This window comes from Salvelinus alpinus, chromosome 15 (genome assembly GCF_045679555.1).
Source record: "Salvelinus alpinus chromosome 15, SLU_Salpinus.1, whole genome shotgun sequence".
Lineage (NCBI taxonomy): Eukaryota > Metazoa > Chordata > Actinopteri > Salmoniformes > Salmonidae > Salvelinus > Salvelinus alpinus.
The window spans coordinates 19,591,174-19,615,652 of NC_092100.1; the positions used below are offsets into that span (position 1 = coordinate 19,591,174).

Genomic DNA, 24,479 nt, shown 5'->3' on the forward strand with positions numbered 1-24,479 from the left:
CTGTTTCTTTTTCAAATGAACACATTTTATTTTATGGGAAAACATGATACAATAACACTGGTTGAATGGAATTATTAACATCGTTTTATACAAGGTACAAGTCAGTACCTGTCATACCCAAGTGGTCAAATTGAAACTTGGGGCTGATGGTAGAGACCTTGCAGTGGTCCAATAAATATTTACCTAAAACCAATTAACTATTTCACTTCATACCTCATTTGATTCTTAACGTCCAGAAATTTGTAAAAAATCCCAAATCTACCTGCATTCCTATTTTCTGACAATCAAAAAAACAGCAATAAATGACAGTGCAATTTGTAAGAAACACCTGTGAGGCATACACACTTCATATCCATTATAACAGCTCTTTCTAGCCACCCAGGTCCAGGCCAGGCCTCTCGGAATACTTCTTGTGATGAAGATCAACATTTTTGGCACATTCTTAACTCATTAATGCAACGCATAGAATCATTATTCTTCCACATTTTCATTTTGAACTGTGGATGGACTTCTATATATTTAATGCTAGTCACAAAAAACTGCCAGATCTGCCTCAAAATAAAACTTACAAAAATGATTCCTACTCTATAACCTTAGTCTTTCTGACACAAATGTATTTTCTTTGGGGGGGAAAGGGGAGTATACTGTTTCTTGAACAGAGGGAATTTGCTGTGAGTAGTTTCACCTCACAAAGCCAATCTGGTTGTTGGTGGTTGTCTGTGGTGGAGAGGACAGACAGACCAGGAGAGAGCTGGACAGAGATGGAGGAAAAGTGCGCACACCTTTGTGGACAGTACCATGGTAGATGGCTGGGCACATCTGTACAAACCATTAACTGACGCATACACAGGAAAAGGGACACACGACTGGATTACAGTGTTTTCAGAAACAGCAGCAATTTATAAAAATCTATAATGATAATTGCATGTAATATCAAAATCTAGGTAATCCCAGGCACTGGCACTAGTGGTAGCTAGTGCTGGGGACTGGAAGACACATCCACAACTATGGACACCTCTACCTGCCGACATCTGTGGCCTGTTCCAGCACAAGCATACAGTTCATCAAAACGAAAGAGGTTGAATTTGATCGAAAAGGACAGCACCCCTTACGTCACAGGCACAGCAAAGAGAAAAACTGGAGAGTTGCGGAACACAGGCACACACAACCAGTGGCACATTCAAATGTAAGGACAGAACCATTTGGACTGTGTGACGGTCTGCTCTAATTACTTAACTTTTTTAAGGTCAGTTCTGCACATTGATAAAGGTTAAGATTACGTAGTTTGTAGTTTTCTTAATTTGTGTTTTTTGCTTATGACTTCATAGCATATTCCAAAACCATTGCAATGTCATGCATTCCTGAATACCATATCTGCATATGTTTTTCATATTTGATTTGTATCTTCTTTTACACAAGTATTATTCAAATCCATATCTTTACCAAAATCATAAGGATGATACTCAACAATGCATTTTCCATACAGGAATGCAAGCAATATTTCTAATGCCTATCAAACGACAGCAAAAAAAATGAAAAAATGTAATTGGTTCACAAGTCATTCACATTTAAAAGCCATCTATACTACACCGATGTGGCTCTTCAAATATTGCCAATCAGGCTGAGGAAATGTATATGTGGTCACTATCGACCTGTGCGATGATAAGAAAATTAATACATGTTTGGAAAACAAAACCAGCCCCTTTACATGCAACCTCTCACCCACAATGGTGACATGATGCAATAGTTCCCTTTAGTATTTTAGCCTTCACTCCTTTTAGCCTTCACTTCCTCTAAAAGCTACTAGGCTTTTAGAGGAAGGATCTTTAAAAATGCAGATCCAGTTCTCTCCATATGTCACACACTGATCTGTTTCACCTGTCCTTGTGGTTGTCGCCACCCCCCTCCAGGTGTCACCCATCTTCCCTGTGTTTTCTGTCTGTCTTTGCCAGTTTGTCTTATTTGTGCAAGCCTACCAGTGGTTTGGGGCTCAGCTCCTGCTGTTTCCAGTCGCTCTTTTCTCGCTCTCCTGGTTTTGACCCATGACTGTCCTTACTCCGAGCCTAACTGCCTGACCACTCTGCCTGCCTGCTGTCCTATACCTTTGCCTCACTCTGGATTACCGACCTTCTGTCTGAGCCTGCCTGCTGTCCTGTACCTTGGCCCCACTACTCTGGATTATCAACCCCTGCCTGCCTTGACCTGTCGTTTGCCTGCCCCTGTTACACTAAACATTGTTACTTCTACACAGTCTGCACTTGGGTTTTACCTGAAACCCGATACTATACTAGAGAGGAGTTTTCACATGGTGACTGTGTGAGTGCTTTAAGGCCCTAATCTATCCGTATTGCGGTTCAGCATTACATTGTGATTAAATTTAAAGGCAACGTTTCCACGTTAGCAGAGTGCATTCACGGTAAACTCTGCATGTCGGCTCAATTAAAAATTACCTTTACATTTTTATATCGCAATCTGTAGCGCTTCAGCGACGCAGACTGAATAGAGCCCTGTCCTCCAACGTGTGCACGTTATAATTTTTTTTTTTTATAGGTCTAGACATTTCAAAATCAATAGCTCAACCTTGTCTTATGTTTGTTAGAGCTGACACAACTGCTAAATGCCCCTGTAGACTACACGAGAGGACATTCACATAACTCACATCTTTCTTTTTCTTCAAATCTAATGTTAATATAAGACAAAGGTCACCTGAAATAACATTCACAGTGATATAATAAAACAATGCCAAAACTGAATGAAAAATTATCACTTTTCTAATTTGATGTTTTTCGACCTTTTTGCGATTCACTTAGACCTAAATGTAGGTTGCTTGCATTCAGAGTTAAGTGCCAGGAGATAGAGCTAGAGAGGCCATTATAGATGCTTCTCCTTGGTGATCCCGTTCTGCAAGTGCTTCCTGTGGGGAGAGGAGAGAAGAAAAATGACCAATCGTCAGCCAGAGAAAAGGTGATCAGCTATGCACACATGGTAATATCAAAAATATATCACTGGTGTTCAAGGGCACCAGATAAGGGCAGTGTCAGGCCGTACCGCGTAAGCACACCTCAATAAGCGCAGCTCTTGGTTCCTCTCTATCTTTGCTACACAAGACAAGGTCAACACACAGGAGGTCTGCTGGTCTGAGGTCGTACTGAATGGACTGACAGAGCACAGGTTACTGGGGTTACAAGAGGGGACAGTGAACAAATCCATGTGTGTCACGCTAAAGCAGAGGCACTTCCTCCAGGGGAGAGCTCACTGGAGGTTTAACAGGGTGTGTGGACGGCAATCTTCAGATAGCAATACGACCAGATAGCAATATAATGACATAATGATGGCACCACCACCGGCTCAAAGGAATACTACGCAGAATTCCAAGAAGATTGAGGAGGACAGCTACACCCAAGGATGGACTGGAACAACGCTATTCATCAATGTAGGGTGGTCTTTCACTTAAAAAGTGGATGTTTTTCCCGACTGTAGTCCGCCATATTTATCACACCTACTGTATTTGGTTATTTCAGATCTGCACACACTGAAGTGCGTAGGGATTGTTTGGAAAGCGCTCGTTATAGGCATGAGGTTTACGTTGTGATGAATGGTTGTCTACAGGTCGGCCTGGTTCAAAAACAAACCCTACTTCCTTTACCTAGCCTCTAGCCCTTCCTGCCCTTAGACTCTAGCCCGGGGCTCTCCAACCCTGATCTTGGAAAGTTACCCTCCTGTAGGTTTTCACTACAACCACAGATGTAACTAACCTTAGAATCAGTTGTGCTAGATTGGGATTGGAGTGAAAACCTACAGGACAGTAGCTCTCCAAGAACAGGGTCGGAGACCCTTGTTGTAGCCCTTCCATGCCCTAGCCTGTAGCACATCCTTCCCCTCGACTCAAGCCGTCCTTGCCCTAGCCTCAAGCCCGTCCATGCCCTAGCCTCAAGCCCGTCCTTGCCCTAGCCTCAAGCCCGTCCTTGCCTAGCCTCAAGCCCGTCCTTGCCCTAGCCTCAAGCCCGTTCTTTCCCTAGCCTCAAGCCTGTTCATTCGTCTAGCCTTAAGCCCGTCCTTCCCCTAGCCTCTAGCCCGTTCTTCCCCTAGCCTCAAGCCCGTCCATCCCCTAGACTCAAGCCCTTACATGCCCTAGCCTGTAGCCATTACTTCACTAGCCTGTAGACCTTACATCCCCTAGACTCAAGCCTGTGCTTCCCCGAGCCTGTAGACCGTCGTTCCCCTAGCCTGTAGACCGTCATTCTCCTAGCCTGTAGACCGTCATTCTCCTAGCCTGTAGACCGTCGTTCCCCTAGCCTATAGCCCGTCATTCCCCTAGCCTGTAGCCCGTCCTTCCCCTAGCTTTTAGCCCCTCCTTCCTCTAGCCTCAAGCCAGTTTCCCCTAGCCTCAAGCCAGTCCTTCCCCTAGCCAGTCCTTCCCCTAGCCTGTAGCCTGTCCTTCCCTCCCTAGCCTCAAGATCACCCTTCCCCTCCCTAGCCTCAAGGCCGTCCTTCCCCTCACTGGCCTTAAGCCTGTCCTTCCCCTCACTAGCCTCAAGCCGGTCCTTCCCCTCCCTAACCTCAAGCCCGTCCTTCCCCTAGACTGTAGCCCATCCTTCTCCTAGCTTCAAGCAGTCTGTCCACTTGCCTGTAGCCCTTCCTTCCCCTAGTCTCAAGCCTGCCATCTCTTAGCCTGTAACCCATCCTTCCCCTAGCTTATAGCCCTTCCTTTCCCTAGCCTCAAGCCAGTGTTTCCCCTAGCCTGTAGCCCATTCTTCCCCTAGCCTCAAGCCCATCCTTCTCTAAGCCTGTAGCCCTTCCCCTAGCTTCTAGCCCTTCCTTTCCCTAGCCTTAAGCCCATCCTTCCCTTAGCCTCAAGCCAGAGTTTCCCCTAGCCTGTAGCACGTCGTTCCCCTAGCCAGTAGACCGTCCATCCCCTTAACTCAAGCCAGTCCTTCCCCTCCCTAGCCTCAAACCCGCCCTCCCCTTCCCCTCGCTAGCCTCAAGCCCGTCCTTCCCCTCCCTAGCCTCAAGTTCGTCCTTCCCCTAGACTGTAGCCTGGCCTTCGCCTAGCCTCAAGCAGTCTTTCCCCTTGCCTGAAGCCCATCCTTCCCCTAGTCTGTAGCACATCCTTCCCCTAGCCTGTAGCACTTCCTTCACTCTAGACTGTAGCCCATCCTTCCCCCAGACTCAAGCCTGCCTTCTCCTAGCCTGTAGCCCTGCCTTCTCCTAGCCTGTAGCCCTTCCTTCCCCTAGCGTCTAGCCCCTCCTTCCCCTAGCTTCTAACCCTTCCTTTCCCAAGCAACAAGCCCGTCCTTTCCCTAGCCTGTAGCTCGTCCTTCCCCTAGCCTGTAGCCCATCTTTCCCCTAGCCTCAAGCAGTCTTTCCCCTTGCCTGTAGCCCGTCCTTCTCTTAGCATGTAGCCCTTCCTTCCCCTATCTTCTAGCCCTTCCATTCCCTAGCCTCAAGCCCGTCCTTCCCCTAGCCTGTAGCCCGTCCTACCCCTAGCCTGTAACCCATCTTTCCGCTAGCCTCAAGCCAGTGTTTCCCCTAGCCTGTAACCCATCCGTCCCCTAGCCTCAAGCCTGTGCTTCCCCTAGCCTCAAGCCCATCCTTCCCCTAGCTTCTAGCCCTTCCTTCCCCTAGCTTCTAGCCCTTCCTTTCCCTAGCCTCAAGCCCGTCCTTCCCCTAGCCTGGATCCCATCCTACCCCTAGCCTATTGCCCATACTTGTGCAAGCCTCAAGCCAGTGATTCCCCTAGCCTGTAACCCATCCTTCCCCTAGCCTCAAGCCTAACCTTCCCCTAGCCTGGAGCCCATCCTTCCTCTAGCCTCAAGCCAGTGTTTTCCCTAGCCTGTAGCCCATCCTTACCCTAGCCTCAAGGTAATCCTTCCCCTAGTCTCAAGCCCATCATTCCCCTAGCCTGTAGCACATCCTTCCCCTAGCCTGTAGCTCTTCCTTCCCCTAGACTGTAGCACTTCCTTCACCCTAGACTGTAGCCCATCCTTCCCCTAGCCTCAAGCCTGCCTTCCCCTAGACTGTAGCCCATACTTTCCCTAGCCTGTAGCCAATCCTTCCCTCCCTAGCCTGTAGCCCGTCCTTTCCCTCCCTAGCCTCAAGCCCATCTTTCCCCTCCCTAGCCTCAATCCCGACCTTCCCCTCCCTAGCCTCAAGCACGAACTTCCCCTCCCTAGCCTTAATCCCGACCTTCCCCTCCCTAGCCTCAAGACCCATCTTTCCCGTCCCGAGCCTCAAGCCTGTACTTCCCCTACCTAGCCTCAAGCCCGTACTTCCCCTCCCTAGCCTCACGTCCGTTCTTCCCCTCCATAACCTCAAGCCCGTCCTTCTCCTCCCAAGCCTCAAGCATGTACTTCTCCTCCTTAGCCTCAAGCCCGTCTTTCCCCTCCCTAGCTTCAAGCCCGTACTTCACCTAGACTGTAGCCCATCCTTCCCCTAGCATCAAGCAGTCTTTCCCCTTGCCTGTAGCCCATCCTTCACCTAGCCTGTAGCCCATGCTTCCCCAAGCCTCAAGCCCATCATTTCCCCTAGCCTCAAGACCGTGTTTCCCCTAGCCTCAAGAACCGTGCTTCCCCTAGCTTGTAGCCTGTGTTTCCCATAACCTGTAGACCGTGTTTCCCATAGCCTGTAGCCCGTATTTCCCATAGCCTCTAGCACGTCGTTCCCCTATCCAGTAGACCGTCCTTCCCCTCCGTAGCCTCAAGCCAGTCCTTCCCCTCCCTAGCCTCAAGCCTGTCCTTTCCCTAGACTGTAGCCCATGCTTCCCCTAGCCTCAAGCAGTCTTTCCCCTTGCCTGAAGCCCATCCTTCCCTTAGCCTCAAGCCCGTCCTTCCCTTAGCCTGTAGCCCGTCCTACCCCTAGCCTGTAGCACATCCTTCCACTAGCCTCAAGCCAGTGTTTCCCCTAGCCTGTAACCCATCATTCCCCTAGCCTCAAGCCCATCCTTCCCCTAGCCTCAAGCCCATCTTTCCCCTAGCACCAATCCCATCCTTCCCCTAGCCTGTAGCCCTTCCTTCCCCTAGCCTCAAGCCTGCCTTCTCCTAGCCTGTTGCCCTTCCTTCCACTAGCTTCTAGCCCTTCCTGTCCCTAGCCTCAAGCCCGTCCTTCCCCTAGCCTGTAGCCCATCATTCCCCTAGACTGTAGCCCATCCTTCCCCTAGCCTCAAGCAGTCTTTCCCCTTGCCTGTAGCCCATCCTTCCCCTAGCCTCAAGCCCATCGTTCCCCTAGGCTCAAGCCCATCGTTCCCCTAGCCTCAAGCCCATCTTTCCCCTAGCCTGTAGCCCATCCTTCCTCTAGCCTGTAGCCCATCCTTCCCCTAGCCTCAAGCCTGCCTTCTCCTAGCCTGTTGCCCTTCCTACCCCTAGCCTGTAGCACATCCTTCCGCTAGCCTCAAGCCAGTGTTTCACCTGGCCTGTAACCCATCCTTCCCCTAGCCTCAAGCCCATCCTTCCCCTAGCCTGTAGCCCTTCCTTCCCCTAGCCTCAAGCCTGCCTTCTCCATCGCCTGTTGCCCTTCCTTCCACTAGCGTCTAGCCCTTCCTTTCCCTAGCCTCATGCCTGTCCTTCCCCCAGCCTGTAGCCTGTCCTACCCCTAGCCTGTAGCACATCCTTCCACTAGCCTCAAGCCAGTGTTTCCCCTAGCCTGTAACCCATCCTTCCCCTAGCCTCAAGTCCATCCTTCCCTTAGCCTGTAGCCCATCCTTCCCCTAGCCTCAAGCCTGCCTTCTCCTAGCCTGTTGCCCTTCCTACCCCTAGCCTGTAACCCATCCTTCCCCTAGCCTCAAGCCCATCCTTCCCCTAGCCCCAAGCCCATCCTTCCCCTAGCCTGTAGCCCATCCTTCCCCTAGCCTGTAGCCCTTCCTTCCCCTAGCCTCAAGCCTGCCTTCTCCATCGCCTGTTGCCCTTCCTTCCACTAGCTTCTAGCCCTTCCTTTCCCTAGCCTCATGCCTGTCCTTCCCCTAGCCTGTAGCCCGTCCTACCCCTAGCCCGTAGCACATCCTTCCGCTAGCCTCAAGCCCATCCTTCCCCTAGCCTCAAGCCCATCCTTCCCCTAGCCTCAAGCCCATCCTTCCCCTAGCCTCAAGAACCATGCTAGCTTGTAGCCTGTGTTTCCCATAGCCTGTAGCCCGTATTTCCCATAGCCTCTAGCACATCGTTCCCCTATCCAGTAGACCGTCCTTCCCCTCCGTAGCCTCAAGCCAGCTCTTCCCCTCCCTAGACTCAATCGAGTCCTTCCCCTCCCTAGACTCAAGCCCGTCCTTCCCCTAGACTGTAGCCCGTGCTTCCCCTAGCCTCAAGCAGTCTTTCCCCTTGCCTGAAGCCCATCCTTCCCTTAGCCTGTAGCACATCCTTCCGCTAGCCTCAAGCCAGTGTTTCCCCTAGCCTGTAACCCATCATTCCCCTAGCCTCAAGCCTATCCTTCCCCTAGCCTCAAGCCCATCTTTCCCCTAGCCTGTAGCCCATCCTCCTCTAGCCTGTAGCCCATCCTTCCCCTAGCCTCAAGCCTTCCTTCTCCTAGCCTGTTGCCCTTCCTTCCACTAGCTTCTAGCCCTTCCTTTCCCTAGCCTCATGCCTGTCCTTCCCCTAGCCTGTAGCCCGTCCTACCCCTAGCCTGTAGCACATCCTTCCACTAGCCTCAAGCCAGTGTTTCCCCTAGCCTGTAACCCATCCTTCCCCTAGCCTCAAGTCCATCCTTCCCCTAGCCTCAAGCCCATCCTTCCCCTAGCCTGTAGCCCTTCCTTCCCCTAGCATCAAGCCTGCCTTCTCCTAGCCTGTTGCCCTTCCTTCCCCTAGCTTCTAGCCCATCCTTCTCTTAGCCTGTAGCCCTTCCTTCCCCTAGCCCTTCCTTTTCCTAGCTTATAGCCCTTCCTTTCCCAAGCCTCAAGCCCATCCTTCCCCAAGCCTGTAGCCCGTCCTACCCCTAGCCTCAAGCCCATCCTTCCCCTAGCCTGTAGCCCATCCTTCTCCTAGCCTGTAGCCCATCCTTCCCCTAGCCTCAAGCCCATCCTTCCCCTAGCCTGTAGCCCATCCTTCCCCTAGCCTCAAGCCCATCCTTCCCCTAGCCTGTAGCCAGTGTTTCCAATAGCCTCTAGCCCTTCTTTGGCCTAGCCTGTAGCCTTTCCTTCTCCTAGATTGCAGCCCGTCCTTTCCCTAGCCTGTAGCCCGTCCTTTCCCTAGCCTGTAGCCCGTCCTTCCCCTAGCCTGTAGCCCGTGTTTGCCCTAGCCTGTAGCCCGTGTTTGCCCTAGCCTGTAGCCTGTGTTTGCTCTAGCCTCTAGCCTGTGTTTGCCCTAGCCTCTAGCCCGTCCCTGCCCTAGCCTGTAGCCCGTCCCTGCCCTAGCCTCTAGCCAAGTAGTCAACCAAAACCAAACACTTATTCTTACCTTCTAGCCAGTTATACTGTATGTAGGTCTCTGTCGGAGCTGTAACCAAGCAATAACGTCTTAACTCACCTTCCTCTATTGTCATTAACCAAAAGGGATGAAGCTAGAGAAGATTTGTGTACATGAGTAGTGCCTGCCTCTACAGCAGTGGTCACCAACCTTTTTTGAGTCAAGATCACTGAGTCAAATTGCAACCCGAGATCTACTGCTCAGATGATAATTATATATTTTTTACGTAAGCCTATGCAACATTAACCTATTAAAAACTGTATACTGTAACAATGACGTTTGTGCAATAAGCTATAGGCCCAATACATTATCAACGCATATTGGCTTTGCTTGAATATCCCTGCATATGCATTGTTGTTAGATCCATATTCTAAAATTATATTTCAAAATTTGAGGTAGGCTATTTTATTAAACATTTTTTATTTCACCTTAATTTAACCAGGTAGGCCAGTTGAGAACAAGTTCTCATTTACAACTGCGACCTGGCCAAGATAAAGGAAAGCAATGAGACACAAACAACAACACAGAGTTGCACATGGAATAAACAAACGTACAGTCAATAACACAATAGAAAAAATCTGTATACAGTGTGTGTAAATGAGGTAAGATTAGGGAGGTAAGGCAATAAATAGGCCATGGGGGCGAAGTAATTACAATTTAGCAATTAAACACTGAAGTGATAGATGTGCAGAAGATGAATGTGCAAGTAGAGATACTGGGGTGCAAAGGAGCAATAAATAAATAAATAACAATATGGGGATGAGGTAGTGGGATGGGCTATTTACAGATGGGCTATGTACAGGTGCAATTATCTGTGAGCTGCTCTGACAGCTGATGCTTAAAGTTAGTGAGGGAGGTATGAGTATCCAGCTTCAGTAATTTTTGCAATTCGTTCCAGTTATTGGCAGCAGAGAACTGGAAGGAAAGGCGGCCAAAGTAGGAATTGACGGGTGGGTGCTGCTATGGTGACCAGTGAGCTGAGATAAGGTGGGGCTTTACCTAGCAAAGACTTATAGATGACCTTGAGCCAGTGGGTTTGGTGACAAATATGAAGTGAGGGTCAACGAGAGCATACAGGTCGCAGTGGTGGGTAGTATATAGGGCTTTGGTGACAAAACGGATGGCACTGCGATAGACTGCATCCAATTTGTTGAGGACAGTGTTGGAGGCTATTTTGTAAATGACATCGCCAAAGTCGAGGATCGGTAGGATATTCAGTTTACGAGGGTATGTTTGGCAGCATGAGTGAAGGATGCTTTGTTGTGAAATAGAAAGCCGATTCTAGATTTAATTTTGGATTGGAGATGCTTAATGTGAGTCTGGAAGGAGAGTTTACAGTCTAACCAGACACCTAGGTATTTGTAGTTGTCCACATATTCTAAGTCAGAACCGTCCAGAGTGTGCGGGAAGCGATCAGTTGAAGAGCATGCATTTAGTTTTACTTGCATTTAAGAGCAGTTGGAGGCTACGGAAGGAGAGTTGTATGGCATTGAAGTTCGTCTGGAGGTTAGTTTACACAGTGTCCAAAGAAGGGCCAGAAGTATACAGAATGGTGTCGTCTGCGTAGAGGTGGATCAAAGAATCACCAGCAGCAAGAGCGACATTTATAATGTATACAGAGAAGAGAGTCGGCCCGAGAATTGAACCCTGTGGTGCCCCCATAGAGACTGCCAGAGGTTCGGACAACAGGCCCTCCGATTTGACAAACTGAACTCTGTCTGAGAAGTAGTTGGTGAACCAGGCGAGGCAGTCATTTGAGAAACCAAGGCTGTTGTGTCTGCCGATAAGAATGTGGTGATTGACAGAGTGAAAAGCCTTGGCCAGGTCAATGAATACGGCTGCACAGTATTGTCTTTTATCGATGGCGGTTGTGATATCGTTTAGGACCTTAGGCGTGGCTGAGGTGCACCCATGACCAGCTCGGAAACCAGATTGCATTGCGGAGAAGGTACGGTGGGATTAAAAAATGGTCGGTGATCTGTTTGTTAACTTGGCTTTCGAAGACCTTAGAAAGGCAGGGTAGGATAGATACAGATCTGTAACAGTTTGGGTCTAGAGTGTCTCCCCCTTTGAAGAGGGGGATGAACGCGGCTGCTTTCCGGTCTTTGGGGATCTCAGATGATACGAAAGAGAGGTTGAACAGGCTAGTAATAGGGGTTGCAACAATTGCGGCGGATAATTTTAGAAAGAGAGGGTCCAGATTGTCTAGCCCAACTGATTTGTAGGGGTCCAGATTTTGCAACTCTTTTAGAAAGTCAGCTGTCTGGATTTGGGTGAATGAGAAGTGGAGGAGGCTTGGGCAAGATGCTGTGGGGGGTGCAGGGTGGAAAGCATGGCCAGCCGTAGAAAAATACTTATTGAAATCCTCAATTATCGTGGATTTATCGGTGGTGACAGTGTTTCCTAGCCTCAGTGCAGTGGGCAGCTGGGAGGAGGTGCTCTTATTCTCCATGGACTTTACAGTGTCCCAGAACGTTTTGGACGTTGTGCTACAGGATGCAAATTTCTGTTTGAAAAAGCTAGCCTTTGCTTTCCTAACTGCCTGTGTATAGTGGTTCCTAACTTCCCTGAAAAGTTGCATATCGCGGGGGCTATTCGATGCTAATGCGGTACGCCACAGGATATTTTTGTGCTGGTCAAGGGCAGTCAGGTCTGGAGTGAACCAAGGGCTAAACCTAGGCATTGAGTGACGATGAGAGAGGTTTTGTCTCTAGAGACACCATTTAAACCAGGTGAGGTCACCGCATGTGTGGGAGGTGGAACAAAAGGGCTAACTAAGAAAGAGTCTGTTGTAGCCCCCTCGGACGGTTACGTTGGCAGACCAGTCGTGATGGATCGGCAGGGCTCCGTGTAGGCAGTAAAAGGGTCCAGGCCAATTAGCAAAATAGGTATTGTATCCCAAGAAATTGGCTGATGGATCTCTTCAGCTAACAGTCCGATATGCTCTAGACATCTAGCGGGCCGCGGCTAGCAGGCTAGCGGATGGGCCTTCAGGGGACGTCGCAGCGGAGGAGCCTGTTGAAACCCCCTCAGGCGGATTACGTCGGTAGACCAGTCGTGATGGATCAGCGGGGCTCTGTGTCGGCAGTAAAAGGGGTCCAGGCCAATTGGCAAAATAGGTATTGTAGCCCAAGGAGTGGTTGATGGACCTCTTCAGCTAGCCGGGAGATGGGCCTAGCACAAGGCTAGTTCCAGGCTAACTGGTGCTTGCTTCGGGACAGAGACATTAGCCAGGAGTAGCCACTCGGATAGCAGCTAGCTAGCTGTGCTGATCCAGGTGAAAAGGTTCAGAGCTTGCGGTAGGAATCCGGAGATATGGAGATTTGGTGGAGAAAAAGCAGTCCGGTATGCTCTGGGTTGAATCGCGCTGTGCAGAGTGGCAGGACTTGGACTGGACTAAGGTTAGCTGATGACCGCTAGCAGTGGCTAACTGACTACTAGCTAGTAGCTAGTTAGCTGGCTAGCTTCTGTTGGGAGTTCCGGTTCATGTTAATGGACAGTCCAGCAGGAGTCGGCTGTGTAGCCGAGTGATCATAGGGTCCGAAGAGCAGCACTAGATGAAACAGGGAACTGTTTAGTAGTCGATTACTACGTTGTGTGAGCGGGAAACACGGCGTTCAGAGAGCTAGCAGGCTGGGGCTAGCAGATGGATCATCACCAAACATCCACGACGCAGAGGCCGGTTGAGAGCACAGTTACGTCAGCAGACCAGTCGTGATGGATCGGATGGTGCTCCATGTTGACAAAGGGTTCAGTCCAATTGGCAAGGGAAATGTTGTAGTTGGTGTACTTCGTTTGCTAGCCGGGAGATGGGCCTAGCTCGGGGCTAACTGGTGCATGCTTCTGGACAAGGGCGTTAGCCATAATAGCTCCTCGGTAGCAACTAGCTAGCTGCGAAGATCCGGTGTAATGGTCCAGAGCTTGCGGCAGGAATCCAGAGATGTAGTGGAAAAAAGCAATCCGATATGCTCAGGGCTGGTATCGCGCTGTGCAGTCTGGCAGGTATTATCCGGGATATCCAGGCTAAAGCGGCAGGAGTCCGAGCTAAAGGTAAAAACCGCTAGCAGAGGCTAACAATGACTAAATAACTAGTAACCAGTTTTAAGGTCTAAAAAAAATAGCTGATCAGTACCACACTGAGTGAGGCGGGTTGCAGGAATGTATATTTATTTTGAAAATGGAAAAAAGAGATTGAGATGTACACAACAACAAAAAACGAAAAAACGAAAAAGACAATATTTACATGGGACGAAAACAAACATGTCTTACTGCTGTGCCATCTTGGACACACTATATGATCACATCAGTAATAGATCCGTTGTTGTATTACTTGTGAGGCACAGCTGAGTGACATTTAAATTATTTATTTTACTGGGCTGATGGTGCTTGCATCTGATGGTCAGTCTCAGCGTCCCTCCCCTCTCCCTTTCCTTCACTGACACTGACCAAAAAAGGACACCTTCTTTCAGCTGATGGCAGCTGATGGCACCGCATTATTTCTGCCTCACACACAAATTCATGTTGTTACTCCTATGATCTGAGAAAGGGAAATATTCCTCGATATTAAAAAAGACCCAAGCCGCTAATAATAACAATGCAAAGTCTATCCTTCCCCTAGCCTAGCCTCTAGCTCTTCTATGTTGTAGAATCCAGATATGAAGGGACAGGGTCGACGGAAGAGAATAACTTGGACACAACTTGGGTCGAGTGGACAGGGACATAAGTTCAATGAATTGAGACCCATCCAGCTAAGATACCCCAGGATGAGAATCAGGTTTACCAGAGTTTACTGAGTCATCTGGGGCCAAGGGGTCATTCTCTCTCTTAAGGTTTGCCTGACAAAAACCTTCTCTCTGGATGTTTTGGAGATGCAGTGTCTGTATAGTGTATACTTCAGTACAGTAAAACATTCAAGGTAATATTCGTGGCATATGGTTTATGAACTGGTACAAAAAAACTACACTTGATTTAACACTAACTTTTTCAATTTAAATTATTATAGAAATTTTTTGCCACCAACAGAATGCTATATATATATATGGGGCATGCGACAATCTCAGCTCTGTAGATTTTGCTGCGAAGAGACAGAATCAACAGATCAATTATTCTGGTATTGCCCCTATGTAGCTTGTTTCTGGTCACAGGTTCAGGAATGGTTAAAAAAAATCACAACATGCACTTAAAATAGCAGTGTTGGGCGATTTGGAAAGCCATAGTCAGTCAATAAATAATATAATAATACTCGTAGGAAAGGTTATCATCTTTAGCTCACAATCTGTGGATAATGTACGATTAGAAAGGTTAACATTTTTTGTCAAACATCACAGCACAATTGAAAAATATATGGCACATGGAAACCAAATGAGGGTGGTCTATGGTGATAAGTGGGATGGGCTGAGAGTGGCTGAGGGTTGGGATTAAAGAGCTGATGTTTGGTAATGTATTATTGTTATAAGACTGCTTTATATAAAAGTACCATGTATGTAAAATGTGTATGTAAAATGTATACATAACATGTATGTATATTTTGCAAAAAAGCTGTAAAAAAAACTACAATTTTTTCCCCCTCAGAAGAGTGGGGGTTAATAATAAAAAATTAAATAAATGTTAAAAGTTATATTTGTGAATTTCTATTTTAGTAATTTAGCAGACCTAATACATACATATGATTTGGTGATTCATATACACATGTTGAATCAGCATGGTAAAGTAGTGTGTTTGTGACTGTGTTTCCTCACCCTTCAGTAGAGTTGTTGAGTTGAGTTTCAGCAGAATTGTTGAGATGTCCTGCATCTTTACTCTGCTGCTGGACCTTAAGCAGGGTTGCGGCCCTCATGGCTCCCTCCTCACCCTCGTACTCCCTCAGGTCTTTTACATCCTTCATCTGCCCCGTCAGGACTTTTGCCACAAATGCCACTATATACTGTAGGGAGAGAGAGGGGGGATGGGGATCAGGGGTTAGAGGGGAGAGAGGTTTGATGTCACATATTCAGTCCAGTTTATTTTGAATGTATCAACCCCTGACAGAGGCATTAGACATATTAGGCTAATACGAATGTAGAAGACCAGGTAATAGTCATAAAACTGTCAAGACATGTTATTTACTTCTTGGGAACACATATCTGTGAGTGGTTGCCCTCTCTGAATTAGATTAGTCTTGTTTTACCTAGAGTCTGACTAATGAGGTAGCTACAGTATGTGTGCACACCACTGTGAGATTTGTGACCTGCTGCAGACGGAGGTCCAACACTCACCAAAAACCAGTAGATATTCATGCAGAGGAGTGTCAAGAGGAGTGAGTTGAAGAAGAAGTAGAAGGGTATGTTTGGGACGGACTGGAGGCTGGACACACAGGTGGCGTACAGAACCTTCAGAGGAAACCAGTAGAGACGAAACCAAAACCTGCACAGAGGAACAGTGTTATTCAGACGCTTTAGGGTAGAAAGATTACCATTGTCTAGGGTTTCAAACACCCTTGTTATCTGTCAGGACAGGTGTGTGTGTGTGTGTGTGTGTGTGTGTGTGTGTGTGTGTGTGTGTGTGTGTGTGTGTGTGTGTGTGTGTGTGTGTGTGTGTGTGTGTGTGTGTGTGTGTGTGTGTGTGTGTGTGTGTGTGTGTGTGTGTGTGTGTATCCAGGCATGCAGGCGTGTGTGCTTGTTAGTATTGGGGAAGCTACTCTAAACATATAGTTACCAAGCAAGGGCTCTATAGTGCAACCATTTTACTCGCATATGCACCTAAATATTTTGCTGTGCGACCTGGATTTCTTTATTTAGGAGTAGCAGTGCACCTAGAAAAAAATTACCCAGATGATAATTATTGCAATGATTACTTCACTGTACAACAGCCCCTGAGTGTCATGGAGAATACACCGAGCGCAGATTAATGATTTCATGCTTGTACCATTACTACAAAGAAAACGTCTTGTTACTGCAAATATTTTTCATTGTGCTCCTAAATTTGTGTTCCTCGTCAAAAAACGTCAGAGTAGAGCCCTGCAATCTACCAATTAATTCACACTGGAAGAAGTTATGTTACACTAAAGTTACCCTTAAGAAAAATATAGTTTACTATACTAAACTATTTTGAAAAAGTAATTCTGTGAACGAAATTTTACTTTGTACATCTTGTCTTTGGTGTCATAAACATCCTTGTTTCCTGCCTGTGCCTGGTAAAGATATGAGGGGGGGGGGGCGTCATGACCTCCTCCTTTAGACTATTTGGCAGAACACCCAGAATATGTTCTTTAAGTTAAGGTAGGAGACGGTGCCAGACACATCCCGGAACGAACGCCTATGTAACCTGTCTGTAACCAGTATATAAGGGAACTAAACGGGACTACCCCGTTAGAGCTCCTGACAGACGTTCACTATGGTGCATCAAGTTTGTTGGAATCTCTCCAGTTAACTGAAAATAAACAATGATTAATTTAAGATCGACTTCGACTGTCCCTGTGTAAGAATTTTCACAACAGTTCACTACATTCTAACTACTTTGTGATAATTTATCATATCTAAATCTAAAATGTCCTAGACTACAAATTGCAAGGTCAGATCACTCTGGAGTAAAATGTTAACAGAATGTGTAGTTTAGCATATTAAACACAAAAACTATGTTTCAAGTTTAAATTAGAAAGGGGTTATGCTGAAAAAGAAAGGATATTCTTTCCTACTTGACCCATATTTTATTTTCTATTTGCAAAGAAAGTTGTGTAGTTCCAGTAGTTAGCTACACCACTAAATGGCAAAACAAGTAATTAACTACTGAAACACTACTTAGATTTGAATTTAGTTCAACTACCACCAAGCTACTGAAACATGTAGTTAAATCACTAGTTGAACTACATGTAGTTCACTACTCCCCAACACTGGTGCTTGTCTGTGTGTGTCTTCTCTCTCCTCACCAGGTGATGCTGAAGCTGACAGAGCCCATGTTGGACAGGATGTCGTTGATGAGGTAGTAGCCCCCTCCACGGGTCTTGAAGTATACGTTGAGCTTGGTGAACTCCAGCTGGATGTCATTGATGTCGTGGAGGAATAACACCAGCAACCCAATGTTGTGGAATCTGAGAGGAGAGAGCAGTGGGGAGCACAGTGTCAGTACACAAACAATATTAGCCGAGGACATAGCTGTGCTGTTATCTGGATGGTGCAATGTGAAAGCCAAGGGGTTAGTCTTAGTCAATGACACGGATTGACTTTGAAACAAATATTGTTTAAAGCAAGGGAATAGTCTTACAGTCATCAAATAACACCGGGTTTTTTTCAACATCAAATAACCTAGATCCTTTTTACACTATGACAAATCAGCATTCTGCATTCTTAGAAAAAAGGGTTAAAAAAAAGCTTTTCATCTGTCCCCATAGGAGAACCCTTTTTGGTTCCATTTAAAAAAAACGTTTTGTTCTAGGTAGAACCATTTTCCTCTGTGGAAAGGGTTCTACATGGAACCCAAAACGGTTCCTCTTGTAACCAAAAGGGTTATACCTGGAACCAACAAGGGTTCTTCAAAGGGTTCTCCTATGGGGCCCAATATTGTTTTCTAAGAGTGTGATTCGACAACTCGACAAAAACATCTACAACTATCGTTTACAACTATTGCTAAGAGGATATGTTGCCAATATTTCATCAATGTCCCTGAAAGGCAGTAGATTACAAAGCATCACATTTCGGTAGTGTTTCCGAAACCTGGGGCCACCAGGCAGGCAGGCAGTGGTCAGCTACCTGAAAGCGTAGGAGAAGGTGATGAGGGCCAGGGTGATGACGTGGTGCACCACCATGACGGTAGAATCCTTCCTCCAGGCATCCATGTAGACCGTGGCATAGATGGAGTGTCCGTAGAAGCTGCCCTGGATCAGGTAGGCGATGGCGATGTCCGTGGGCACCGTCATGCCACGCTTCCATTCTGGGAGAGGGAGAAGACAGAGAGAGAGGCTAAGGGTTAGAAGAGTGGCCTGGGGGAACTCCACAGGAGAAAGGCAAACACATGCTGGCACATACACACGCACGCACGTACACACAAACATGCCTACTGGAACATACACACATGCAAACACAGACGCACACTGGCATAGACAGAACAAACATGCTGGCTGACACACACATACACACGCACATACAGTATCAGTCAAAAATTTGGACACACATACTCATTCAAGGGTTTTTCTTTACTTTTTACTATTTTTTACATTGTAGAATAATAGTGAAGACATCAAAACTATGAAATAACACATTTGGAATCATGTAGTAACCAAAAAGGTGTTAAACAAATCAAAATATATTTAAAATTTGAGATTCTTCAAAGTTGCCACCTTTGCCTTGATGACAGCTTTGCACACTCTTGACATTCTCTCAACCAGCTTCATGAGGTAGTCACCTGGAATGCATTTCAACTAAGGTGTGCCTTGTTAAAAGTTAATTTGTAGAATTTCTTTCCTTCTTAATGCATTTGGGCCAATCAGTTGTGTTGTGACAAGGTAGGGGTGGTATACAGAAGATAGCCCTATTTGGCAAGAACAGCTCAAATAAGCAAAGAGAAATGACAGTCCATCGTTACTTTAAGACATGAAGGTCAGTCAATCCTTTGAATGTTTCTTCTTGTGCAGTCGCAAAAGCCATCAAGCGCTATGATGAAACTGGCTCTCATGAGGACCGCCACAGACCGAGAGTTACCTCTGCTGCAGAAGATAAGTTCATTAGAGTTACCAGCCTCAGAAATCGGCAATTAACTGCACCTCAGATTGCACCTCACAGAGTTCAAGTAACAGACACATCTCAACAACAACTGTTCAAAGGAGAATGCGTGAATCAGGCCTTCATGGTCGAATTGCTGCAAAGAAACCACTACTAAAAGACACCAATAAGAAGAAGGAACTTGATTGGGCCAAGAAACACGAGCAATGGACATTAGACCGGTGGAAATCTGAAATTTTGGGTTCCAACCGCTGTGTCTTTGTGAGACGCAGAGTAGGTGAACTGATGATCTCCACATGTGTGGTTCCCACCGTGAAGCATGGAGGAGGTGGTGTGATGGTGCATTGCTGGTGACACTGTCAGTGATTTATTTAGAATTCAAGGCACACTTGACCAGCATGGCTACCACAGCATTCTGCAGAGATACACCATCCCATGTGGTTTGCGCTTAGTTGGACTATCATTTGTTTTTCAACAGGACAATGACCCAACACACTTCCAGGCTGTGTAAGGGCTATTTGACCAAGAAGGCCAGTGATGGAGTGCTGCATCAGATGACCTGTCCTCCACAATCACCCAACCTCAACCCAATTGAGATGGTTTGGGATGAGTTTGACCGCAGAGTGAAGGAAAAGCAGCCAACAAGTGCTCAGCATATGTGGGAACTCATTCAAGACTGTTGCAAAAGCATTACAAATTGAGTGAGGGTATGCCGTTACCTTTCTTAAAGAAAATGCCAAAAAGAATAACTATTGTTATTTTATATTTTTTTAATAAATAAAAACAAAAAGTATCCAGATAATATAAAGCGTTCTATAACAATGCTTAACTCCATGCTATGCTAGAAACAAGCTTTAAAATGGACACAAAAGACGCATCTGATGCATATTGGTATGTATTGATTAGTCTATATGACATTCTGAAGCTGAGCTGCATCCTTCAATATTTGAGGAGACAAAAAATGGACTTTGCTATTCTGTCCTTATTAATTGAGCCTTTCACAGAATATCTTTCAACCCAAGCAGCTTCTGTTGTTGGGTTAAGCAACAGACGAGTAGCCAGCAGTTGAAGCTTAAAATTTTATGCCTCTGTCTGGGTGGAAGCGTACACTAAATTACCAAAAGTATGTGGACACCTGCCCTTCGAACATCTCATTCCAAAATCATGGCCATTAATATGGAGTTGGTCCCCCCTTTGCTGCTATAACAGCCTCTACTCTTCTGGGAAGGCTTTCCACTAGATGTTGGAACATTGCTGCAGGGTCTTGCTTCCATTCAGCCACAAGAGCATTAGTGAGGTCGGGCACTGATGTTGGGCGATTAGGCCTGGCTCGCAGTCGACATTCCAATTCATCCCAAAGGTGTTCGATAGGGTTGAGGTCAGGGCTCTGTGCAGGCCAGTCAAGTTCTTACACACCGATCTTGACAAACCATTTCTGCATGGACCTCGCTTTGTGCACGGGGGCATTGTCATGCTGAAACAGGAAAGGGCCTTCCCCAAACTGTTGCCACAAAGTTGGAAGCACAGAATCGTCTAGAATGTTATTTTATGCTGTAGCGTTAAGATTTACCTTCACTGGAACCAAGGGGCCTAGCCCAAACCAATGCAAAACAGCCCCAGACCTTTATTCCTCCTCCTCCAAACTTTACAGTTGGCACTATGGATTGGGGCAGGTAGCGTTCGCCTGGCCAAACCCAGATTAGTCCGTCGGACTGCCAGATGAAGTGTGATTCATCACTCCAGAGAACGTGTTTCCACTGCTCCAGAGTCCAATGCGGTGAGCTTTACACCACTCCAGCCGACGCTTGGCATTGCGCATGGTGATCTTAGGCTTGTGTACGGCTGCTCGGCTATGGAAACCCATTTCATGAAGCTCCCGACGAACAGTTATTGTGCTGACGTTGCTTCCAGAGGCAGTTTGGAACTCGGTAGTGAGTGTTGCAACCGAGGACAGAGTATTTTTATGCACTACGCACTTCAGCACTCAGCGGTTCCGTTCTGTGAGCTTGTGTGGCCTACCACTTTGCTCCTAGACATTTCCACTTAATTAACAATAACAACACTTACAGTTGACCATGGCAGCTCTAGCAGGTCAGAAACTTAACGAACTGACTTGTTGGAAAGCGGGCATCTTAGGAAAGGGCCACGTTGAAAGTCTTCAGTAAGGTCATTCTACTCCCAAAGTTTGTCTATGGAGATAGCATGGCTGTGTGTTCAATTTTATACACCTGTCAGCACAGGTGTGGCTGAAATAGCCAAATCCACAAATTTTAAGAGGTGTCCACATACTTTTGTATATACAGTATAGTGTAACTTTTCAAAGTGCCATGCTTCGATTCATGAAGATGTCTTATATTGAATTATTTGCAAACAGCAAACGTTTCGTTGCAAACAAGACACTGGTTTGCCATTGGAGAAATATGGTAAGAATGCCTATTTCTCTGTCCATTCTTCCCTGAAATGTATATTTTCATTATTCACCTTTCTTTTGAAACTTTTTCAGAGCAACATTTTCTCTTTATTGCAAGCTGTTTTTCAAAATCAACGCACAAACAAATATTAAAAAACGAATTAATAGAGACATTGGTGATTTTATCAGTGAAATCAGATTAGGATATGTTAATGAAATTGAACTGATTATATAGCCTACTAATCAGGTGTGTAAAATTGTGTTTAAATTGTAGTGTTGGCCTATGAATTAGTATTACAGCGCAAGACCCCTTGACTTTTTCCACATATTGTTACACTACAGCCTTATTCTAAAATGGGTTAAATTAAATCAACACACAATACCCCATAACGACAAAGCAAAAACTGGTTTTTAGACATTTTTGCAAAAAAACGAGAGAAAAAAACAGAAATATCTGTCACGTCCTGACCTTAGTTCCTTTTTTGTGTCTCTATTTTAGTTTGGTCAGGGCGTGAGTTGGGGTGGGCAGTCTATGTTCTTTTTTCTAGGTTGTTGGTTTTCTATGTTTAGCCTGGTGTGGTTCCCAATCAGAGGCAGCTGTCTATCGTTGTCTCTGATTGGGAGCCATATTTAGGTAGCCTGTTTTTCATTGTGTGTTGTGGGTGATTGTTTTCTGTTTAGTGTATGGTCATCTGGCAGAACTGTTTAATTTTCCCTCGTTGTTGGTTTGTGTAGTGTTCAGTTTTAGTTAAATATGACGAACACTTACCACGCTGCACATTGGTCCGATCCTTGCTACTCCTCATCCGACGAAGAGGAGATCCGTTACAATATCACATTTACATAAGTATTCAGTACTTTGTTGAAGCACCTTTGGCAGCGATTACAGCCTTAAGTCTTCTTGGGTATGACACTACAAGCCTGGCACACCTGTATTTGGGGAGTTTATCCCATTCTTCTCTGCAGATCCTTTCAGATCCTTTCAATCAGGTTGGATGGGGAGTGTCGCTACACAGCTATTTAAAGATCTCTCCAGAGATGTTCGATCGGGTTCAGGTCCGGGCTCCGGCTGGGCCACTCAAGAACATTCAGAGACTTTTCCAGAAGCCACTTCTGCATTGTCTTGGCTGTGTGCTGAGGGTTGTTGTCCTGTTCAAAGTTTAACCTTCGCCCCAGCCTGAGGTCCTGAGCGCTCTGGAGCAGGTTTTCATCAAAGATCTTTCTGTACTTTGCTCCCTTCATCTTTCCCTCGGTCCTGAGCATGCACAGACCAGCTGGCTGGAGTGCTTACGGATTTATTCAATCTCTCTATATCCCAGTCTATAGTCCCCACTTGCTTCAAGATGTCCACCATTGCTCCTGTACCCAAGAAAGCCAAAGGTAACTGAACTAAATGATTATCGCCACATAGCACTCACTTCTGTCATCATGAAGTGCTTTGAGAGGCTAGTTAAGGATCATATCTCCTCCACCTTCCCTGACACCCTAGACCTACTTAAATGTGTATACCGCCCCAATAGATCCACAGGCGAGGCAATCGCCATTGCACTGCCCTATCCCATCTGGACAAGAGGAATACCTATGTAAGAATGCTGTTCATTGCCTATAGCTCAGCGTTCAACACCATAGTAAGCTCATCATTAAGCTTGGGGCCCAACATCTGAACCCCGCCCTCTGCAACTGGGTCCTGGACTTCCTGACAGGCCGTCCCCAGGTGGTGAAGGCAGGAAACAAAACCTCCACTTCACTGATCCTCAACACTGGGGCCCCACAGGGGTGCGTGCTCAGCCCTCTCCTGTACTCCCTGTTCACCCGTGCCCATGCATGCCTTCAACTCAATCATCAAGTTTGCAGACGACACAACAGCAGTAGGCCTGATACCAACAATGACGAGACAGCCTACAGGGAGGAGGTGAGGGCCCTGGCGGAGAGGTGCCAGGAAAATAACCTCTCCCTCAACCTCAACAAAATGAAGTAGCTGATAATGGACTTCAGGAGACAGCAGAGGGAGCACGCCCTTATCCACATCAACGGGACAGCAGTGGAGAAGGTGAAAAGCTTCAAGTTCTTTGGAGTACACATGACGGAAAATCTGAAATGGTCCACCCACACAGACAGTGTGGTGAAGAAGGCGCAACAGCGCCTCTTCAACCTCAGGGGGCTGAAGAAATTTGTCTTGGCCCCTAAGACCCTCACAAACTTTACAAAAGCACAATTGAGAGCATCCTGTGAGGTTGTATCACCGCTTGGTACAGCAACTGCACCGCCCGCAACCGCAGGGCTCTCCAGAGTGGTGCGGTCTGCCCAAGGCATCACCGTGGGCACACTGCCTGCCCTTCAGGACACCTACAAGAACCGATGTCACAGGAAGGCCAAAAAGATCATCAAGAACATCAACCACCCCAGCCACGGCCTGTTCACACCGCTATCATCCAGAAGGCAAGGTCAGTACAGGTGCATCAAAGCTGAGACAGAAGCTGTTTTTCAGTCTCTCGATCTCAAGGCCATTTATATTGTTAAATAGCTATCACTAGCCAGCTACCACCTGGTTACTCAATCCTGCACCTTAGAGGCTGCTGCCCAATGTACATATTTATGGTATCACTGGTCACTTTAATAATGGAACAAGTTACTTTAATAGTATTTACATACTGCTTTACTCATTTCATATTCATTTCGGGGTGGCAGGTAGCCTAGTGGTTAGAGCGTTGGGCCAGTAACCGAAAGGTTGCTAGATTAAATCCCCAAACTGACAAGGTAAAAATCTGTCGTTCTGACCCTGAACAATTTACTGACTTTATTGTCCCCATGGGGAAGTTTTGTTGCAGTGTCATGTACACGTTTAAATACAAAACAAAATTGACAATACAACTTTTCATAACAGTTACATACCAATAAAACATTTTTTTTAAATTAAAGACTAGCCCGAGCTATTTAGGAGGGATATCACACCTGGCACAAATGATTGTCTAGTTCTGTTTTTCCTGCTGA

General features: G+C 46.6%; 1 protein-coding gene across 2 annotated transcripts in view; it reads right to left on the bottom strand.

Moving 5' to 3' along the window:
- Positions 1-3: 3 nt before the first annotated feature.
- The window catches only part of LOC139539659 (ceramide synthase 1-like), an 82,813-nt gene continuing 58,337 nt past the window's right edge, over positions 4-24,479 (bottom strand). For both annotated transcript variants that reach the window (XM_071342818.1, XM_071342817.1), the window contains 5 exons: positions 18,110-18,290; positions 17,290-17,451; positions 15,641-15,788; positions 15,125-15,309; positions 4-2,914 (listed from right to left, as the gene is read on the bottom strand). In XM_071342818.1, coding sequence (XP_071198919.1) covers positions 2,872-2,914; positions 15,125-15,309; positions 15,641-15,788; positions 17,290-17,451; positions 18,110-18,290 — 719 coding nt within the window. In that variant the 3' untranslated portion in view covers positions 4-2,871. The remainder of the gene's footprint in view (positions 2,915-15,124; positions 15,310-15,640; positions 15,789-17,289; positions 17,452-18,109; positions 18,291-24,479) is intronic.